Here is a 21371-nt window from a genome sequence, read left to right on the forward strand (position 1 = left end):
CTCATGTGACCCACCCAGTGGCGCTGATAGCACTTGCGATTCCCGTGCGCCGCCCGCGGTAGGAAAGTTTCCCCTCTCCCAACTCTCCCTGGTGCGCATGCGCCTGACGTGACGTTCGCTGCGCGTGCGGCGGTCATAGGACCCAAGGATTCCTACATCTTTCCACCCTTAAATGTTGCCCTATGGTGGAGAAAATCTCTGGAACGATGGCATTTAGAAAGTATCCGGGCAGATTCGATGGTAAACTCCAGCAGGAAATGGCAGAATCCACGTTGATAGGCAGCACAGTCCTGTGTGGTGGCCGCCCAGATATGGCAGCTGTCACAGTGGTTGAAGATGACGGGGGCTGAAGATGGCTTGCCCTCAAGATGCACGCCGCAATGTCCACCTGGGAACAGCGGGTCAGGACTTTTGCAAAGCGGCGCGCGCGCCGGCACAATGGACCTCGCACCGACACATCCTCGTGGGAGTGTATGATGGTGGGCATCCCTCATTGTGGCTGCCATGTGCTGCTGCATCGGACCGCGAACAGGGAGGGGCTTCCGCTGCAATTTGAGGCCGAGACAGCAGGCAGGGACGTGGACGATGACAGCGATAGCAAGTCCAGGCGGCTTCGCTCGTTCTGCAAAGTCGTACAAATGCACTCCACAAGCACTTAGAATTAGGGCAGTAGAGGCCGCCACGGCGTCGGCCGTCTGACACGATGCTGAACCACCCGTCTACCGCATAGCATTATGCGGCAATGAAAACAAAACAATCATGTTCGTTTGAATGAAGTTATTCGCTTTGACCGAATTTTTACAGTCTGATACAGCGTGAAAGTGGGCAATGCTCGTATGAACAAAGCGCTGTATGGTCCCCCGAGATTTCCGTTATTGCGCTCGCAAAATATTGAGTTCATCTGAACAAAATAAGCTTTCTGTTTCGAACGAGGTTTCTCCGCTCGGTTGAGTATTGTAAAACTAGCGAATCCGTTTGCACCCGCTAAATGTCACGGCATGGTCGTCTTCGAACATGCGACCGGCAGCTCCGAAGAGCCTTAGGCCTAATCGCGTCCATGACGGTTACCAATGCCACAAAAGACCCATAAAGGGTTCCAATGAGCTGCCGTGAGGATATGCAGGCCTAGCTAAGTGGTCCCTGCTCGCTGCTCAACACGCAGCTTCCGAGCCGACTCCTGGGACTGCGCCCAGCTGATGTCGTAGCCAGCGTTACCGGTGCCCGGCTCCCAGAGCCAAAGATACAGAAAGGAGGCTATTTACATATGTACAGGGAAAATCGACCACCGCGTCAGCTGCTGCACTCACTCGCTTCAGGCGTACTCTTAGGAGAAATCTCGCTGCAAATCTCAGCGTCTACACGAGTTCGGTGACACTGGTGCAGCGTTAACTCGCACTCAAGAAAGCACATGCCCAATCTACCTAGGAATCACGCCTTTGGGTGAGACCTAACGCTGGTGCGGACAAAGCCTTCCTCTCCCCCCGAACCGATCGTCGTCCCGTTTTCCATGAGCTTGCCCCACGTTGGGAACGCCAAATGTCGGGATAAGGGGGGATGCCAACGGCCCTCTGCCTCGACACACCGAGCCCCGTGGTTGGCACATGCCTACGCATCAAGCGTGGTCCTGTACAAGCTCGAGGAAACAATAGACGAAAACCATGTGTACACTCGGAAAGCATTGATTACGACTGCAACTAACACTTCGAGCAGGCCAGCTAGCTATAGTTGACATCGCTGAGGATTCCCTTGAAGAGAATAATACACTAGGTAAAGAAGGGCTTCTGACTTACCAACTGGGGAATACGGGCGACCTGCGGCGATTGCCGCGGCAAGAACGTGGTTGACTAACCACGTGTGGGAATACGGGAGCGGTGGTGGAGACTTCCGCTATCGCTGCTTGCTGGGGACCAAAGAGACCCGGGCGATGTCAGCGAGATCTCACGTGACCCACCCAGGTGGCGCTGATAGCACTTGTGATTCCCGTGCACTGCCCGCGGAAGGAAAGTTTCCCCTCTCCCAACTCTCCGTCGCGCGCATGCACCTGACGCGACGTTCGCTGCGCGTGCGTCGGTCATGGGACCCGAGGATTCCCACAACCTGGAGACAGTAGTAAGAAAGCTGCTGATGAAGTTCATGAAATGCTCAATTTTGTCTGCAGCAGGTATCAGTGGCCTTCTGAGGCTAAACATTGAAGATGTGAACAAACATGTTCCACTGGAAAAAGTACACATAGGCCACATGTGCAAGCAGATTATCAAAGACTGCAAAGCAAGTGCAAAAGATGTGTTTCAGTTCAAAATTGAATGCAAGCAGGTTTTGATAGCGGTGGCAACAAAAAAAATTTTCGACGAAAGCCCTTTGAAGTCAACCCTAGTCAGAGGCCTGTCCTTCCTAGACCCACGGCTCATGTGCAGCTCGCAGATTTGACGAAAAGCAACGAGACTCTGTTTTAGCTGAATACACAGAGTTGTTGCAACAGGAAAGGAATCAGCTTCGGATTTTTCAAAAGGGCCTAAATAGGCTGGATGAGTTCTTCTATGAGCTTATGGGCTTAACTTCCTCATATGGCGAGCTTTGGAATGTTGTCAAATTGCTACTTTTTCTCAGCCATGGGCAAGCAACAGTCGAGCGTGGGTTTAGCATAAACCGTCAAGTTGCTGTAGAGAATCTCTCAGACTTGTCCTGCGTATCACAATGCATCATATGTGATGCAGTAGAAAAGGTAGTGCTATTCTGAGTGTCGCCATCACGAATGAGCCGAAGACGTCAGTGTCAGCAGCAAGGAACTGCTACAATGCAACATCGAGGCTCAAAAACAGGAGAAATTTGATGACACTAGGCACTCAAAAAAGGTGTCTTATCAACAATGAGATCGACAACATAAGCAAAAGGGAACTGGAAGCAGTGATCGCTGGTTTGACTGTTTCAGCTGACCGCAATTCGGAAAAAGCAGAAGCATCAAATGATATTACATTTGTGGTGAAGTCCAACAGCTTGCAGAAGACTGCAAAAAGTAAAGTGGAAGAGCTGGTAAACATCATGCAGCTTATACAAGAAAAGTCCCAGCAGCTGTTGTGAACTTGTTATTGTGTATTGTGAACATTTCTATTGTGTTGTGACCACAAAAAGTGTTCAGGACTGGAGGTTTGTTATATAATTGTGGTAAATAGTACCAAGCTAATACTAGAAAAGCCCCAGCAGTGGTTGTGAACATTTGTTATGATTTTTTTTTATCAATGTTGTGGACTTGAGCAGTGATCAAGACTGAGCAATTTAATATAGTTGCGATGTACATTTATTTATTATAAATAAGCGCAATCAAACTATGCTGAGTATTTAGGAAATGTTTGGTGAACATTACCCAGCTAATACTAGAAAACTCTCAGTAGCTGTCGTACACATTTTTTTGTGTGTTGTGAACTTTTTTTCAATATTGTGGACTTGAGAAGTGATCAAGAAGGGCATTTTAAATATAATTGTGGTATACATTTATTTAGGTTAATATAAGTGCAGTAACACTATGCTGGATGTTTTGGAAATGTTTCATGAACCAATCCAACTAATACTGCAGAAGCCTGAGCAGCTGTTGTGAGTGTTCATTGTGTGAACTTTTAATATTGCGGACCTGAGAAGCGAACATGTTTTACATAATTGCAATATACATCTATTTGCTATAATATAATGTATGTGTAGTAAGAATACACTGACTGTTTTGGAAATGTTTGGTAAACTTCCCAAGTTAATACTGGAGAAAGATAGTTCAGCACTATGCGTTGGCGGGCTAGTTGGTGCGAATCCATAATTACTTGTTTAGCGCAAAAACAACAGACACGTGAAAGACGACAGGACAAGGCGCTACTCTCAACTGACATCATTTTATTGCATCCCTCCTTTATATAGAGCAGAAACAAGAAGAACAAGCGCAGTGAGCACCATGCGTAGCAACCACCACATCTGATCTCCAGAGTGCGCTCATCACACATAATCCGAAAAACCATATTCAGCGCTGTACAAGCTTAAGGAAGGCACACTAATGCACTGCGAACCCAGTGATGTATGAAAAAAGCTTCTGATAATTCTTGGGCGGTGGTATCATGGCTCTTTTTCAAAACCGTAGTGTCATGAAACATTGCTTTGCACTTGCATATTTTGCAATGTTGAGCTAAATGGGAACCTGTGCCTGTCGGTATAGATCGCTCATGTTCTCTAAGGCGCTCGTTAACACAGCGGCCTGACTGCCCTACGTACACTTTGCCACATGACAACGAAATCTTATATACTACACCGACGATACAATCTACAATCTTCGCGTGGTTCTTTTCACAATCTGGTTTCTTACTTGTTCTTGAAGTACGGCTGCACAACATTGACAATTTCTGAGGAGCAGAAAACACTACTGGGATATTGTGTCTAGTGGCGACATTCTTTAGATTGTGAGCGGTTAACCAGCGCCTTAGAGAACACGAGCGATCTATACTGACAGGCACAGGTTCCCATTTAGCTCAACATTGCAAAATGTGCAAGTGCAAAGCAATGTTTCATGACACTACGATTTTGAAAAAGAGCCGGGATACCACCGCCCGAGAATTATCAGAAGCCTTTTTCATACAGTCACTGGGTTCGCAGTGCATTAGTGTGCCTTCCTTAAGCTTGTACAGCGCTGAATATGGTTTTTTGGATTATGTGTCATGAGTGCACTCTGGCGATCAGATGTTGTGGTGGTTGCCTCGCATGGTGCTCACTGCACTTGTTCTTCTTGTTTCTGCTCTATATAAAGGAGGGATGCAATAAAATGATGTCAGTCGAGAGTAGTGCCTTGTCCTGTCGTCTTTCACGTGTCCGTTGTTTTTGCGCTAAACAAGTAATTATGTAATACTGGAGAAGTCAGAATAGCTGTTGGGATTGTGCATTCCCTTTCGTGAACTTTTTTTTTCGGTATTGTTGTGAACTTGCAAAGTGATCAAAGCTGGACATTATTGACATCATCGTGATATACATTCACTTATTTTTATATTAGTGCAATAACACTATGCTGAATGTTTTGAATATGTTTGGTGAACTTTACCCAACCTATACTGGATAAATCTCATCTACTGTTGTAAACGTTCATTTTGTGTTGTGATCTTGAGAAGTTACCAAGACCACACATTTTCATTATAATTGTGATATACATTTTTTTATTATAACTGCAATAAAACTAGTCATTTTTGGAAATGTTACAGTAAGGAAATCCTACTTTGGATGCCGCTTTGAGTCTTCGAAAAACCTGTGTCCTGGAAAGCCCTTGAATATCCTTGAATTTTTGCCTTGCAAACCTGTACGAACCCTTATGATGTGGGTGCGATTTAAGTGATCTTTTTTGTGGCACATACCTGGCTACCCAAGTTGGTGTCAAAAATGGTCATTGAAGAGTGGCATACGCCTACTGGCACCAACTCGGCATCAAAAGCTTAATTGAACGGTCGTGCATACCTAGTCCCGCATCTACAGTGACCCATGTCAGCGTGGCAGAGGTTCATTGAAGACCAACACATATGTACACATCGTCACATACTTAGTGACCCCAATTGGTCTGACAATTGGCTTCAAACCTGGTTTGTCAGCAGCCTGATGCGCTACCCATTCAACCACTGACTACCCAATGACTTAGGTAGGCGGGAAAACGTTTGGGTACAAACATAGATGAATAGCCCCCAGAAATTGCGTGAAGTACCCTAATAATGTTAACACAATAATAATAAAAGCAGCACAACTCCTCTCACAATGACTGTCAACGGTGATGCATTAATATGAAATCAGTATAACGATGCAATGTATTGCCACTATCAAAACGAGTTATAAGTATGAATTGCGTACTGCAGCAGGACTCCTCTTTCGCGCTTCCCTAAGAACACTCGGCCCCATCTAGTACCACCGCCACGAAGCCTGCTCGTGGCCTTCGAAATGCATGGCTCGCCAGTGCTGTGAGCTCTGAGCAGTGCATCATGTGGCAACTGGGCACTTTTCTATACATCCTTCAAAGTAAAGCAAGGGCAGCTTTGTTCGGGGAAACCATCCTGCATAATAATGAGTTTGTATGATAAAAAATATTCACCTATGTTCTTCTTGTGTCTTTGCTCTAGTGCGAGAATGAGTTACTCAAAATGCTCTTCTTTGAACTTTGCAGCAGATTAAAAGAAAAGGGCTGAAGAGGTGATAGGATGCGATCAAAAGTAATAATATGTAAACATTGATGGATTGTTCAAAATGAAGTTTAGAAATTTCTTGGAAAGGGGTGGAACCTGTCTCACATGAACTCTGTCAAAGCGGGGCAGACAACAGCTGTGCTGTGTTATGTGATGCAGGCATCCGCACCATATTTGCTGGCTCCTCCTGCAATGACCTGGTGGCCAGTGACAGTGCGGGCACCACCATCATCAGCGGCCACTTCGACAAGCGCCTGCGTTTCTGGGACGCACGGGCAGAGAGCAGCGCCAACGAGATTGTGCTGGGTGGCCTGATCAGCTCACTGGACCTGTCTGCTGACCGCTGCCAGCTGCTGTGCTGCGTGCGCGACGACACCATCAAGCTGCTGGACGTGCGCATGAACCAGGTCCTCGTGAGCTTCCAGTGCGTGCACTTCTGCTCCTCCCATATTTCATTTACAATGATTTGACAATTAAGTAACGCTACCCTCACTGTCTAGCTTGGTGTTTGCCGATTCAGTTTTTGCTGCTTTTGTCAGTACCTTGCAGAATATGTACTCTGGCAGCTGGCATCGTCAAAATGCCCTCTTGTGTTCGCCACACCGCTAAAAAATCTGAGCACTGCAGAAAGGGCACAAAAGGTGCAGTGAAGCTTACTGTAGGGAACCGACCAACAGCATGTTCAGCCTCATACGCATTGCTGCATGCTCGCGACTATGCAAGAACATTGGCACAGTCGTTGGGAGAGCACGCCAAGTAGCTAGTAAGCACTGTTCAAGAAACGGCATAATTCCTCAAAAACTTCACAGTTAAAATATGTTCTAAATAAATTTCTGCATTTTCGGGGGTTTGAATATTTTTAATGTAAAAGTAGCTTTCGAATCGCATACCAACTGATTTGAATTGAATATTCGCAGTTTCGAATATTGACACATCACTACCAACTAGTGACCCACAGATTCTGACCAATGATGCTCTCTCCACTCAACAAACTATTTTCATAATTAAAAAGAAAAAAATGCAGTTCATCAGTATCGGCATGCGTTTGTACTAACCATCTATTGTTTGCAGGCACAAACTCCACTTATGTGTGCGCAGCAAGGGTAGTTTTGGAATTTTTATTGTCTGTGTCCATTAACTAACAGTATAAATGAACATTTAATTTGATAGCAATCAAGATATGGTGCCCTAAAAGTGTAGTCATTTACTTGTAATTGGTGTTAGCAATTTGGTACTTTCAGTGAAATCTATGATTACATGGTCGAATTCAAGGGTGTGACAGGCATAGGCTAAAAAATTCAGCAGAATCCATCTCACAATGACTGTCGACGGTAATGCATTTCGTCAATAACTGTAGTGATGCAATGTATTGCCATCGTTGAAACGAGTTATGTATGAGGCGTCTACTGCAGTGGGAGTCCTCTTTCGTGCTTCCGTAAGAACACTCGGTGCCATCTAGTGCCGCCATTGTGAAGCCTGCGCATCGCCTCCGACATACCGTATTTACACGATTGTAGGTCGACCCATTTTTTCAAATTTGGCAATCCAATGTTGGGGGGTCGACTTAGAATCGAAACCGAACCGTGTACCGCTAGTAACGGCAAGAGAAATGAGAAATCGGGGGCGCTACGGCGTGGTTACAACTTTGCACCTACGTTTTTATGGTTACGGTAAAAGCGTAGCGTAATAATTTACTGTATTTATTTTGATTGCGCGCACCACGAGCGCACGGCTCTTGTGGGAGCATCGATCATGGAAGAGCCGCCGTTTGGGGGGTATTGGTAGATGGCGGAAGAGCCGCCGTTTGGGGGGTATTGGTAGCTGGCAGAAGAGCCGCCGTTAGGGGGTATTGGTAGCTGGCGGAAGAGCCGCCGTTAGGGGGTATTGGTAGCTGGCGGAAGAGCTTTTCTTTGAGATACGATTGTTTTCGACGGCCGCGCGCATCTGTCACTTCTGCTGTTGTGCTGAATCGTCGCGCCTGTCATGAGTGCCAAGAACTTTCGGCGCTCGTTCTCAGCAGCATTCAAACGGGCTGCTATCCTCCATGTTGAGGAAACTAACAACTGCGCAGCGGGACGCAAGTCTGGAGTCAGTGAACGTGTGGTGCGGCAGTGGCGGCTTCAGCGCGAGAAAATTTGGCCTCTCTGGCTACTGTGTGCGGGTGGGTCCTCTCTGCGTGGGGGGCTGTACCGCGCGATGTCGTGGTGCGGTAGTTCGCGAAGTGTGGACTCACTTTTGATGACGTGTTGTGGGACCGCAGCAGCTATGACGGCAGCAGTACCAGTGAGGTCAACTCTAGTGACGATGAGTAGTCTTAGCAACCCCATCAATAAATTTCCCTTGTGTGAAATGCACTCGCGTGGGTTTTCTCCCCCACACAATTTTTTTTTTTTTTTTTTGAGACACGCAATTTTGGGGGGGTCGACCTACATTCGAGTCGACTTACAATCGTGTAAATACGGTACTTTATGTGCGAACGCTGAGAAACTGCGTCACGTGGCTCCTCTCTCGTGCTTTTCTTTCTAAACACGCTGCGCCATCTAATGGGCGTCTTGCGCTGGAGTTTGAGGTATAGTAGCGGCGCCTGGTGGCGGCGAAAAGCGTCATCCGGGTAGTACCAGCTTGGATAGTATTGAGCCCTGGCTGTGGCGAAGCATGTTTCGAGCCCGCGTTTTGCGTCGATTCGCACTTTTTTCTGCCCTGTTTCGAGTGCGAAAAGGCTCCTCACTGACCATGGCTACCAGGCTGCGAGCTGGCCGCAGCCTATAGTTATACGAAAACGGACTCTCCGTGCGCCGTGGGACGTAATGCTGGAAGCAGAAGACATCGGTGACTCCGATCCGGAGAGACCTAGCTCAGCCTCGAAAAAGCGTCACCGTCGTTACTGCTGCGTCGTGGGCTGCCATGAACAAGAAGGCCTGAATCCTAACATCAGATTCTACCGTTTTCCTTCAAGGCCTCACGAAGTGGAGCGTCAGGCGCGCTGGATAACTGCAGTTCGTCGCGCTGGGTAAGCGAAATGGAAGACCGACATAGCAGCAGGCATGGCTGGTGATTCACGATTCGAGACCCGGCCACAGCGACAATTAACAATTCGACTGGTGCGAAGTGGTGAAGTGACCAGGTGTGTGCAAATGACCACAAATGGTCGGACTCATTCGGTGACATTTCACTACCCCACTACCAGCAGCACAGGTTAGAGAGTTGAATGTGCTCATCCTTGACCTCAAGCCAACACATTGAGGCAGCACAGCAAGGTAGTATTGATTACAGCACATCGTTGTTCGAGCGCTGTCATTAAAAGCTACATCAAGCGAGCAGCGCACGAGCTCGCGCTGCAGCGTGATTCGCACGTACGTACGTTACTGGGAGCTTATATGCATTGCATCAGTTATTTATGAATTGCTAGAGGGACAGATGGCCGCTACTACAGCGCAGGCATAATTACTTGTCTAGCGGCATGCAGTCAAGAAAGATTGCAGGAGGCCTGCCGTTTCACGGCATGTCGAAAGACCGCTGCCGTCGCGGCGCGTTCGATCATGCGCTGGAGCAGTTCGTACACCGCGGCATGCTGAAAGACCGCTGCCGTCGCGGCGCGTACCGTCGTGCGCTCGAGCAGTTCGGTACACATGTCTGCTTATCTCTGCTGTGAATTCATTTATAGAAAGCATTTCCTCGCGTTTGTGCGCCTGAATCTAGCAGCGTGCAAACCTTACCTGAATTTCAACTTCACACGTGCGTGACTCGCTTCACTTGCGATTGACACTGCGCTAAAACTCGCCGCTTATTTCTTGAATGGCGTACACGTATTCGGCGTGGCATAATTTCTTGCCTTTACGCAGCATGCCATCCATGGAAAAATCTTCGGCGCCCGATATTCGCTGCAAGCCGTGGTACAACACAACCGAAAGTGGCGGGTCCATATTGTAAACGTGCTTCCCGAAGCAGACGACCGAGCTTGGTACTACCCAGTTTCGGATTGAGGGCGCTTTTTAGCACCATTTTTGCAGCGCCCCCTGGGCAAGGCAAGAGCCCCATAGTGCTGCCGAGAGGTTCACCCCCTGGCCTCCGAGACGACAAGCGTGGCTTGCCAGTGCCTGCTAACGCTGAGGACCCTCGTCGGTGTTTCAAGTGCCAGAAGTACGGCCACAGCTCGCAAAGCTGCTGAGGTCAACTCACCTGCGCAAAATGTGGTGACAAAGACCAGCCCTCTGATAACTGTTCTGGCAAACCCCACTGTGAACTGTAACAGATGGCACGTAACAACTTCCAGTGTATAAACAAAATTTGCTATGTGGCCTGGTGAAGGGCCCTTTAACATTAAGTTTGGCATTTTCCTTCTAAAAGGATTCATCAATGTTGACCTCACCCTTGCCCATAGGCCTCTCGCTCTCAACTTATCCTACACAGGCCTGGAAATCAGCCTCTGTGTTTCTCAATAAAATGCTCTGGTTCTCAACACACTTGGCTAGGGTGAGAAGCTGCATCTTTTCATTCATTACCCAGCAGAAATCCTTTGTGTTTTCCCAGTTATTGTATCCCCCATCTGTGTTAACTGCAGGGATGACAACTTCAAAGTAGCCTGTGATTGGACACGGGCAAAGTTCAGTCCTGATGCAAGCTACGTGGCTGTGGGCTCCCACGATGGAACACTCTTCATATGGAACACACAGACAGCTAAGCTGGAGAAAAAACTGAAGGAGATGAGGTGAGTCAGTGCAGGCTGAACTTTGGGCCAGCTAGTCTCAGGTTTTGAAGTGTGGATGACACTTAATTAATCCACCCAACAGTGGGATGAAGCTATGAAGAAAACCCATTTTCTTTGTACCTTTGTGCTATTGTCAGGTGGATGACATTTTTTTTTCATGAAACTTTCTCCATCTTGCTGATTTTCCATATTGGATTACTCTTGTGTGTCACCTATTAATTCTTATTGGTGTGACAGTGTTTATTTTATTTTATTTGAACAACACTCACTTTAGTGCCACATGGTGTGCTTTTACTGTGAAACGCTGTTGACACTGAGATTGGTGTCGATTTTTCTATTCCTATTCATAGATGTCCTTTGTCATACAGTGGCATACTCCAAGCAGTGTGGAGGGCAGTCAAGTGGGGAGTGATAGTTCCCTGAAACAATGCCCCCCTTCGTGTGCCTTCTGACTAGCATGTTTGTCACAATTCATATATGTCACAGCAGGGGAACGCAGTATTTAAAGGGGCCTTGAACCACCCATCAGGTTTTGTGAAATAACATAGTCTGCGGGTAGCATACGCTGCTGTGAAAATCTCAGCCAAGTTTTGCTGTCGTACGCGGTGCGTGGAGCTTGCAAGCGGAGCGCGAAGTCACCTTTCTCTGAAACACCCTCGTTTCAACAGAGGCCATGATCCTCACTCTCTTCTGTGTGCTTTATTACGTAATAAAGCACATTCCAGTAAGTGGCTGCTATTGGTCGCTGCGGTTGGCTACACCACGGCCGCCGCGGGGTGCCGCCACGAGTCTACTGGCTGCTCGCTGTGGACCATCGCGTTTAGCTTATGTTTAGCACGTCGTAGGCATGAAAATCGGAAGCCGTGGCCACGTCTACGTTGACTCGCTGTGGACAATTGTGTTTGGCTTACGTTTAGTGTGTCGTAAGCACCAAAATCAAAAGTACTGGTATCTACGTTAACATCCGAAATGAAATTTGAACTGCGCGCCACGGTGACATTTCGAAGGCGGAGCGCTGTGGCCCCTCCCCACTCTGCCATAGCCTTCGTAGTGCAAGGCATTGAAGGAGAAAGGGGAGCACAGCGGAGGTAGTGTTTGATTACCAATAACTCCGCTTCTGCTGAACGCATTGAAGTACTTTTTGCAGCAAAGTATTTCTGAAATAGCCTGTTTTCACTTCAAATGTCTTTCTACACTTCGATAAAAAGTGGTTCAGGGCTCCTTTAATACAGTAGATCCTGGTTGATACGTTTTTCAAGGGAGTGCGGAAAAGAAGCATAACAGCCGAGAAAATGTAACAATGATGAAGGCCTTAAATCTCCATAGCAACCTCAGGAACAGCTCTGAATGGCTGCCAGTACAGTTATCAGATGTTTCGCTGCTCACACAGCATTGTGTGATGAGGTGTTGAGTGACCTGTATGGCAGGATGAGCAATGTCGTGCAGAGAGTGAAAAATGGCCCGCCGAAACGTTCCAGGAGCAAAAGGGCGCGGAATGTGCCTAGACCTATCGCACCACAGACAGAGAGCATGGCGCAGATGGATGGGGAACTAGCTCATGGCGAAGGGAGGAGGGGTGTTGCCGCAACGCCTTTCGTTGAGGGTCGTTGCGCTGTGCCTTCAATAGCGCATGCCAGTCGATAGCAGTAGAAGTGGAGCCGATTGCCACAACACGGGAGAGAGCATCGGCTGCTGTGTTGTCGGCTTCCTTGACATGCCGTATGTCCATGGTGAAGATGTTTACTAGATGCTGTATTTCCTACGCTACGTACTTTGAGGAGTTCGTGATGAACACATAAGTCAGAGGCTTATTGTCAGTCATCACGTGGAACTCGTGCCCTTCGAGCAAGTGGTGAAAGTCTTGAATGGCAGCATAGGTGGCCAACAGCTCACCACCCAGGACACTGTAGCGGGTCTCGGCAGATTGCAGCTTCTGAGAGATATAACCAAAGGGGCACCATTTAGAGCCAATCTATTGTTGCAACACCGCTCCGATGGCCACACTGGAGGCATCTACCATTACTCTAGTTGGTGTGTCAGAACGGGGATGTACCAGCAGAGTTGCCTCAACGACTGCCTGCTTTGCAGCCAAAAAGGCAGACTGAGCCTAAGACGACTATACAGTATTGTTGAAGACGGGCTTCGTGGTGCTTTCAATAGGTCGCTGATCCGCTGCAGTAAGGCCATGCAGTGTGGAATAAAACGGCGTGAAAAAATTGATGAGGCCCAAGAACTCGCGAAGCTGGAGAAGAGTCGTGGGCACTGGGAAATTACGGACAACCTCAATGTGGGATGACAACGGAAGGATGCCGAGTGCCAAAATGTGATCGCCCAGTAAATCTAGGTTGGAAGTTCCAAAAATGCATTTCTGTAAGTTCATGACGAGGCCATACTTCTGCAGACGCAAGTGATGCTCATGGTCTCTCGGAGTGGCGTTAGTGATTAATATGTCATCAATGTATGTGAAGACTGCAGGCAAACCTTGTCACCTCAAGGATAAAGCGCTGGAATATTTGTCCGGCGTTGTGCAATCCAAAAGGCATGCGCACAAACTCGAATAAGCCGAGGAGCATCGTGATGGCATTTTGGGAATGTTGTTGGGTTCAAATGGTATCTGGGTGGTGTGCTTTAACCAGATCCACTTTGCTGAAGATGTTGCACCCATTCAGATTAGATGTGAAATCTTGAATATGGGGAAGTGGGTGGCTGTCATGTATGATTTCAGCATTGAGAGCACCGTAGTCTCCACATGGACGCCAGTCATTCAGAGCCTTCTTTAGTGCGAAATGGCTGGGCGAAGCCCATACACTGGTTGAAGACCAAATAATGCTGAGTTGCAGCATCTGTTCAATCTCCCTTTTAGCGACGGCGAGATGCTCGCTGAAGAAGCAGCAGGGAAGAAATGGGGGGCGAGGTGGGCACATGTGATGATGTGGTGAGTATCCGCGTGATTAGAAGGTTTGTTCAAATTGCAAGGTTTTGTGACCTCTGGGCACTCGGCCAAAGTTCTCTAGTAAGGACTCAATTGACGGCACAAGTGTGTGAATGCCACTGGGGCAATCAACTCGCTATAGAAGCCCAACGATCGACAGACAAGTAGTGCCATCAGTGAGCTGTTGGTGCCGCATGCTTACATCAAGGTTGTAGAAGAACAGGAAATCCGAACCGATGATAGGAGGAACAACGTCAGCGATGACGAAAATCCAGCGAAACGTGCGGCATAATCTGAGGTCAACGGTAAGTGAACGAATCCCGTATGTCGCTGTGGTAGAGACGTTCGCGTCGCGGAAAGGCTGTCTGCGAGGCTTCAAATGGCGGTCATTTCAAGGTGGGGGCACTACACTATCTTGGACGCCCGTGTCTATAAAGAAACGTATGCCCGCAATCTTGTCCGTAATTGTGAACAGGCGGCCAGCTCGAGAGGAGGGGTCACGTGCGGCCGTCAGTGATCCCTCCTGTCGTTTCCCGACCAGGTACAAGGTGGCGTGCACTTTCTAGTGCGATGTACAAAATGCAAGTGATACCAGCGGGTTCGCTGGAACTGAGGGGTCCTTGCCCATGTGTCATGAGAAAACGACGAAGCACGTGGACTTAAAGAGCGCTGGTGTCGTCTGAGCTCATGAAGGGAAGCAATGGCAGCTGTGAGATCGTCAATGCGTGCTTCGAGCTGGGTGACTGCTGAGGACTCGGGCGTAGTCGCGACGACAAAAACCGAAGGAGCAGCAGCCTCGTGGATTTTATCGGCGAGCTCAGCCAGGCAGTCTAATGTCATGTCATCAGCAGCGGCAAGGATGAGGTGAACAGGTTGGGGAAGGTGCTGCAGGAAAAGTTCTTTGAGCAGAGCGCTGTGGGTGTTGACGTTATCTTCGCCCAAGAGCTGCCACATCAGGGGCATCTATCACCAAGTTCTTCGCTGGTCAAGAGTTGTTGCAGGTGAGTGCGTTCCGAAGGTACGGTACGCATCAGGATCTTTTCCTTGAAGCCGAGATGGCTTCTTGTGCGCTGTTTTCACGCGGCTAGTGCGCATTGAAGTGAGAGGCAGCATGACGGGGATTCGCTCGCCGCTGCTGTCACTCTTCATCATGCCAGCATTGCGTCAGCGAGTGTCTGTGGGGATCGAGGTGGCTTCCCGCTCCTTTTCCCCCAGGTCGTGCGTCGTGCTTAGCTCAATCTCCGGGAACCGCCACCGTAAAGGCAACATGACGGACACGGCTAGCACGCCGGAGCTAATTTACCGCGCAAACCATGCTACTTCCTCCCGAGGTCGAGTCACCGCGCAAGCAAACTTCACTGGGACGCGCCCTGATTGGCCTCCCGAGTGGCGGCCCTCGGTAGGCCTTTCCCAAACCCGACGTCTTTTTCGCTGAACGCTTCATCGCCGCGGCAGATGGTCACAGGCCCGCAACGAGTTGGTTGCTTTGTTCTTGCGACTCCTCGTTTTCGCGCTTGGTGGACCGCTACCCAGTTAGACCTAGTTCAGCAGTCGCGCGTACTCGATCGATCTTGTGATGAACCTTTGCCCATAAATGCCATGACTGTCGCACTGTGCTGTATCTTAATTGGGTAAATAAACCCGTGTCTCTTGGCGGTCTGACTCTGGAACCTTTCTGCGCCGTGTCAGAACCCTGTCGTAGCGCTTTTGTGCGTTGCGGAGTGCAGGAACGTCGTGCCCTTTCCTGACCGTCGCTCGTAGGGTGAGCCTTGTGCAAACCCATCTCCACAACCTGTGCGTGTGTGTCAATGTCATATCGGATGCACATGTTCACGCATGCAGCTTGGGGTTTTGTGTCTGCACGCGAGCACACAAGGCAGGCTTCTTATGCATTTGCCATTAGTTTCCCGGTTTTACATGGGTCGATGGCACGTGCGAGGAGGCATTGCCTCATGCCTACACTGCTGGTTGCCACCTCGGACGGGTACGACGGCACAGATGCTGCCGTGGCGTCGCCGTTACAGATACAGCCGTCGTTAAAGTAATCTATATGTAGTAGTTTTCTTTCTTATTTTTTAGTGCAGTATGTAATCTCATAAAATAACAGCAAGAAAGTTCACAGGACACGCGCAAAATGTTTTTTCGCCGGAATTTTGTTGTACCCTAAAACCTGTCAAAGAATAAAAGAGAAACTCTGGTAGCTGTTTATTTCCAGTAATTGGTCATTTTTGCCTGTTTCTGCTTTCACGCCAGCAGCACTGAAATGTATAGCTCACAGTCGGTGATGAGCTGCATTGCAACGTCATCACCATGAGCACCAAGAAAGGCAGATAGTGTTGAATAGCGCATTGGAGATACATAAAAAGTAATTGTGCTTTTGTTCACACAACTTAATTATGCTTATCACACATGAACAATGCTGAACTAAAATCCTTGTTCATATTCATTGTGCTCATTGTACTCAATTTCCTGTGCCTTGTCCACATTTCTGCAGATTAGACCAGGGTTTCCATAAGCGAAATACTTTTTTGTATGGTATCATATTTAGCTGGGAGTTTGCACCTTATAGTCAACACTGCTGTTTTCCAGTTCACCTATCATTGCCTGCTCATGGAATCCCAGCGGAGACTACATCGCGAGCTCGGATCGGGACAAGAGGATCTGCGTCTGGTCCCAAGTCTGAGCCCACACCTCTGTGGCTTTCACAGATTGGCAACCAATGTCCTTCCTGCGTCATGCTCTCGCTGATTCTGCTGCTGCCTCAATCATTTGCCCCCATAAAACTGAACCAGGTGTTTTTTTTTTAAATAAAAAGGTTATGTTCCTGGCAATACTCACTACCCAGGCAACTCCACGTAGTGCCCTTGCAAACGGCAATGCAATGCCAATGAACAGACACATTTGTCATGTTTTTGTCACTGCTTCTTTTTTGTCCTAAACAAGCATTTTGAGCTGTATTTCTTGTGTTCTGCTTTTTATTGTGCCTCGGCAGGATGAGGATCCCGATTCTCAAGCTAGTAACTCGAATGTGCTTAAAGGTAAGTGGTGATCTCTGGCAAGGCCCTTCACTCAGCACTGGGCTCCACATAGGCTGATCATTATATCACAGACTAAACAACCGCCTGCTTCTCGGCATGCTCACTGTGGCTTTTATTGCACAGGTGCCATGGTGCTTGAGTGATGGACACAGTCATTTTGAGCTATACGGCACTTGTGTCAAACCAAAAAGTCCGTAACCATGTTCTCCTGAGCTTTGCATTGCGTGTTACAAGTGTGAAACAAGTCGCTGACCTTGTTTCTTTTTTTCCCCAGCACAAATTGCGATCACCTGGGCATGGATAGTTTGAGCGAATTTAGCACATGGGCTCGTGACTGTTCATGTCGGCGGAGCTTGTAGGCAAAGCAGCTAAAAATACTTGCTCGATCTCTGCTGATGGCTATGAGAATGCATAGAATTTCAGCATTATGATACATTGTGATAGTGACACAAGATTTGTACTTATATGTTTATCTTATATATTTATAGCCTGCCATAGATTATTCACTGCCTATCAAATAAGGTAGGAGATAATGTATGCCAAATTGTGATGCATATCCTTCAAATTTCAAACTTCAAATTTGGTATCTCTCTTGCGAATACGTATTTACAACTACAGTTGTATTGGTGGGTATTAAATCTGAGGTCTAGTTCGCATTATGAAAGAAAGGGATTTTATATTTTCAATGTTGCGGTTCACGTGACCTATTAAAACCATTTTGCGAAAACTTTTTTCTGGCAATGCAGTGCTTTTGTGGAATAGTAATACAGCACATGTACAAAGACGTTGGCTTTTCTTAGGTCGATAGTTGCTTAGTTTCGCACCTTTGGTACCGTCCCTTGTAGAGAGAGGCGCCAGAAGGCACCGAGCACTGTGCGCGCATGAAAACACCACGTTGCCGTAAGTTAGCAGAGGAGGAGGAAAACAAGAGGTGAAAGGCAGAGAGGTTAACCAGATTAAGTGTCCGGTTGGCTACTCCGCACAGGGAGATGGGGTGAGGGCAGAAAAGATTAGAAAAGAAGAGAAGAAGGAATGCATCAGTTCACACATGCTATAGTTTTTGAATAAGTCCTGTTTCTTTTAAAAAGCAAAAGGTGGCACCCAACACTGCACAAACACCTGTTCCTGGGCTGGCGCCAGAATCAAAGGCACTCCCGCGCCAAGGGCGCCACTAGCATGTCAAGAGCTCGCTTGATCTTTTTGCGCATGATGACCTCTATTTTCTCCTCCTCGTGTTTGTGCAAATGGAGGTAGGGTACCGAGTAGAGAATTGTACTGGTGACAAAAGCATGTGCTAGCCGTACAGCATCCTTGCTTCTGAGATCCAAACCTGCGGGTCCATGAACAAAGTCAAATCAAATCAGTTTATTATCATTATTACGTTGTAGGATAATTACAGCATATAAAATATATAGTATAGTAGTAGTCCCAAAGTACAAGACTGCAATGGGACCCTTGGTGAAGATTCCAAATAATACAAGTATTAGCAGCAGTGCGAACCAATGAAACAAATATATCAAGTAAAAAATAACAGTAAGCATAAAGGAATAGAAAACATCAAAATGCATGAAAACAAAAAAACTAAGAAATTGAGAAATAAATACTGTATATAAAAACATAAATCTAGTATAACTTAACAAGCATGAGCATCAAAAATTCCACAAATAATCTTTTAATGAATTTTTGAATGAAATTAAAAAACTTTGGATTTAACAGACATGGGTAAATGATTTCACATCATGATCGGACAGAAGGATGAAGATGATTTACCCTAATTGGTAGAAATCTTAGATAACAAAAAATAATTCTTAGCAGCAAACCTAGTACAGTTGGAATTTACTAAAAAGTCGGAATCAATGAAATTGATAGCTAGTTGATTTTTTTAATCGTTTATATAAGAAAATTAGACTAAACCGAAACAAGTTATTAACAGTTAATATGTTGTTGCAGTGAAGAAGAGCAGTGGCACTGCCATCGCGAGGACAGTAAAACATAATCCGAATTGCCCGATTTTGTAAATGCTGAAGGGATGAACGATGACACTAATAAATATTTCCCCATGATACGATGCTATAAGTGATGTGAGAATGAATAAAAGCGAGGTAATGACAAAGCAGGGTCTGATGAGAGATATATGAGCGTGCTTGAAGCAATGCACAAATTCTGAATGCTGCCATCTTTCTAATGCGAGCAATATGGTTAACAAACTTAAGGTTAGTATCGAGGTGAACGCCAAGGAATGATACACTATCACTGACACTTATGCAATGCGAGTCAATTCTGATGCCTTGTAATGAGGTTAACTTACGTTAAATAAGAAATTTAGATTTATTTGAATTAATAATTTTCGTGGCACCACTTGGACACGCTACACAGAACATCATTTAATTTGGTAGCGACAGAATTATTACATGTATCACCAAAGGAAATAGTTGTATCGTCTGCATATAAAACGCAGTGAACCATGTGTATGCCGTTGGGAAGATCATTGATGTAAAGCAAAAAAAGAAAAAGTAATGGACAGAGTAATGAGCCTTGAGACACATACCCCTTGGTTAATTATTTTAGTAGTAGCGGAGAAAGAGCCCGATATGTATACCGTGTGTCCAGAAAAACCGAGCCAACTATGCATCCTGAATCAATAGAGCACTTGATATAATCAGTTAGGGAAAGCAGGGCAAAGTTACTGGAACTTCCCTCACGAAAACCAAATTGAATGACTTCAGCAGATTAAATTTTTGCAGGCGAATTTTTGATAACTTTACTAAGGGACGAAAGAATACAGATGGGACGGTGGCTAGAAACTGACAGTCTATCACCCTTTTTATATACCGGAAGAACTTTAGCTACTTTCAGAGAGTTAGGAAAAATGCTATCCTTGAACGCAAGATTTATAATTATAGAAAGTGGTTCACAAATAACATCAAGTACAAGTTTTATGTGCCGTGCTGAAATTTTATTGATACCGGGGCTGTTCTCCTTAAGATTTATGATTGCAGTAGACACATCAGGTGTCGTGGGAAAAAGAAAGGAGTGGTCAGAACGATTTAGGTTACAATGTGAAGTGTTATGTTATTAACTGAAAATTTCAAAAAAGTAGTTACTAAATGCGTCGGCAACACTGTCAGGGCTGTCATGTGTAATGTCATCATATATTACTTTCTGTAAAGGTGAGCTATGTGGTGATCGATTGAAGAAATAGTTCAAGAGCTGCCATTGTTTCTTATGACTGTTTGTGTCATTAGATAATTCAGTTTCGTAATATTTTTTCTGAGCAGTCTTTAGCAGGCATGAAAGAGTGTTGGAATATTTCTTATAGCGCGAAGCTAAAACAGCGTTAAATGATTGCTTTTTAACTTTTCTGTATAGGTTATCTTTCTTCCTCATACTTTTTAGCAATCCCTTCAATAACCACGAATTCTGGGGATATTTCTATCTCTTTTTACATTTTATTGTTGTTGTACTCTCGTGCACGGCTTTGAGAAAAAGAGAAGAAAACTTATTGAAGGCCTGATCTGCATCACATAACGATGTTTGTTTATTTATTTATTTATTTATTTATATTGTCAACCCACAATGGGTCATTACAGGAATTGAAAGTACAGAAAGAACATACAAAGTGGTACATTCCTTGGCAGGTAGTGGAACATCATCATGTTACTTGGCAAAAGTAACATGCGGTAGGGATCGGAACATTGCACTTGTATTACTGTCTTCATAGTTGAGCAAATATTCTAACGGACGAACACTTTCTGGAAAACGCACTATAGAGGTATACTCATGACCAAATTAAGGTCAAAGGGGACAAATTATGTAAAATATGTAGATATAACTTTTTCCTGAAATTCACCTAGTGATGATAGTTTCACTATAGTGTCTAGTAGCCCGTTTCATTCATTGAGAGCCCTAGGGAAAAACCTAAATTTAAAAGAATCAATAAAGACAGAGCGAGGGGGAATGTACATACTGTGTCTAAAATAGGTGTCTGGTTGGATGATAAACTATTCGTTTTTATTTATGCTAACAAGATCGTGAATGAAAAGAAATAGAAATTTCAGTCTTTTGAGCGAAGTTCTAGATTCTAGAGAGGGTAGATTGGCAATTTTGTTAAGTTCTGACGGGGAGTCATGGCGCCGGTGATTATTATAAAAAAACCTTAAAGCGAGGCGTTGAATTTTATGAAGTTTAGATTTATTTGTTACCGTGTAAGGGTCCCATATTATTTTGCCGTACTCCAAGATTGGTCTAATTAACGTTTTGTATGCCAGAATTTTTATTTCAGGAGTTGCGCTGTGAATGGCGTCTTCTTCATGACCATAGTGCATTGCATGACTTGGTACACACGTCATCGATATGAACATTCCATCTTTAGTCGGACGCAATAGTAACACCAAGATATTTATGAGCGGAAACCTTTGTTAAAGAAGTGTTGTCAATGGAGTATGTATGAAACAGAGGTTTCTTTTTTCTCATAACCGTCATGACAACAGTTTTTTCTGTGTTTAATA

The 21371-nt window shown here is 46.0% G+C and overlaps 1 protein-coding gene across 5 annotated transcripts in view; it reads left to right on the forward strand.

Annotated features, from left to right (window-relative positions):
* LOC119441296 (autophagy-related protein 16-1) overlaps positions 1-21371 on the forward strand; it is a 445594-nt gene that overhangs the window by 208187 nt on the left and 216036 nt on the right. For 2 of the 5 annotated variants that reach the window (XM_037705923.2, XM_037705924.2), the window contains 3 exons: positions 6345-6609; positions 10747-10893; positions 16415-16674. In XM_037705923.2, coding sequence (XP_037561851.1) covers positions 6345-6609; positions 10747-10893; positions 16415-16508 — 506 coding nt within the window. In that variant the 3' untranslated portion in view covers positions 16509-16674. Of the gene's footprint in view, positions 1-6344; positions 6610-10746; positions 10894-16414; positions 16675-21371 lie in introns of those variants that run through there. The other 3 variants (XR_007465397.1, XM_049661133.1, XM_049661132.1) reach the window with 3 other exon arrangements.

The sequence above is a fragment of the Dermacentor silvarum genome, chromosome 2, assembly GCF_013339745.2.
Source record: "Dermacentor silvarum isolate Dsil-2018 chromosome 2, BIME_Dsil_1.4, whole genome shotgun sequence".
In the NCBI taxonomy this organism is placed as follows: domain Eukaryota; kingdom Metazoa; phylum Arthropoda; class Arachnida; order Ixodida; family Ixodidae; genus Dermacentor; species Dermacentor silvarum.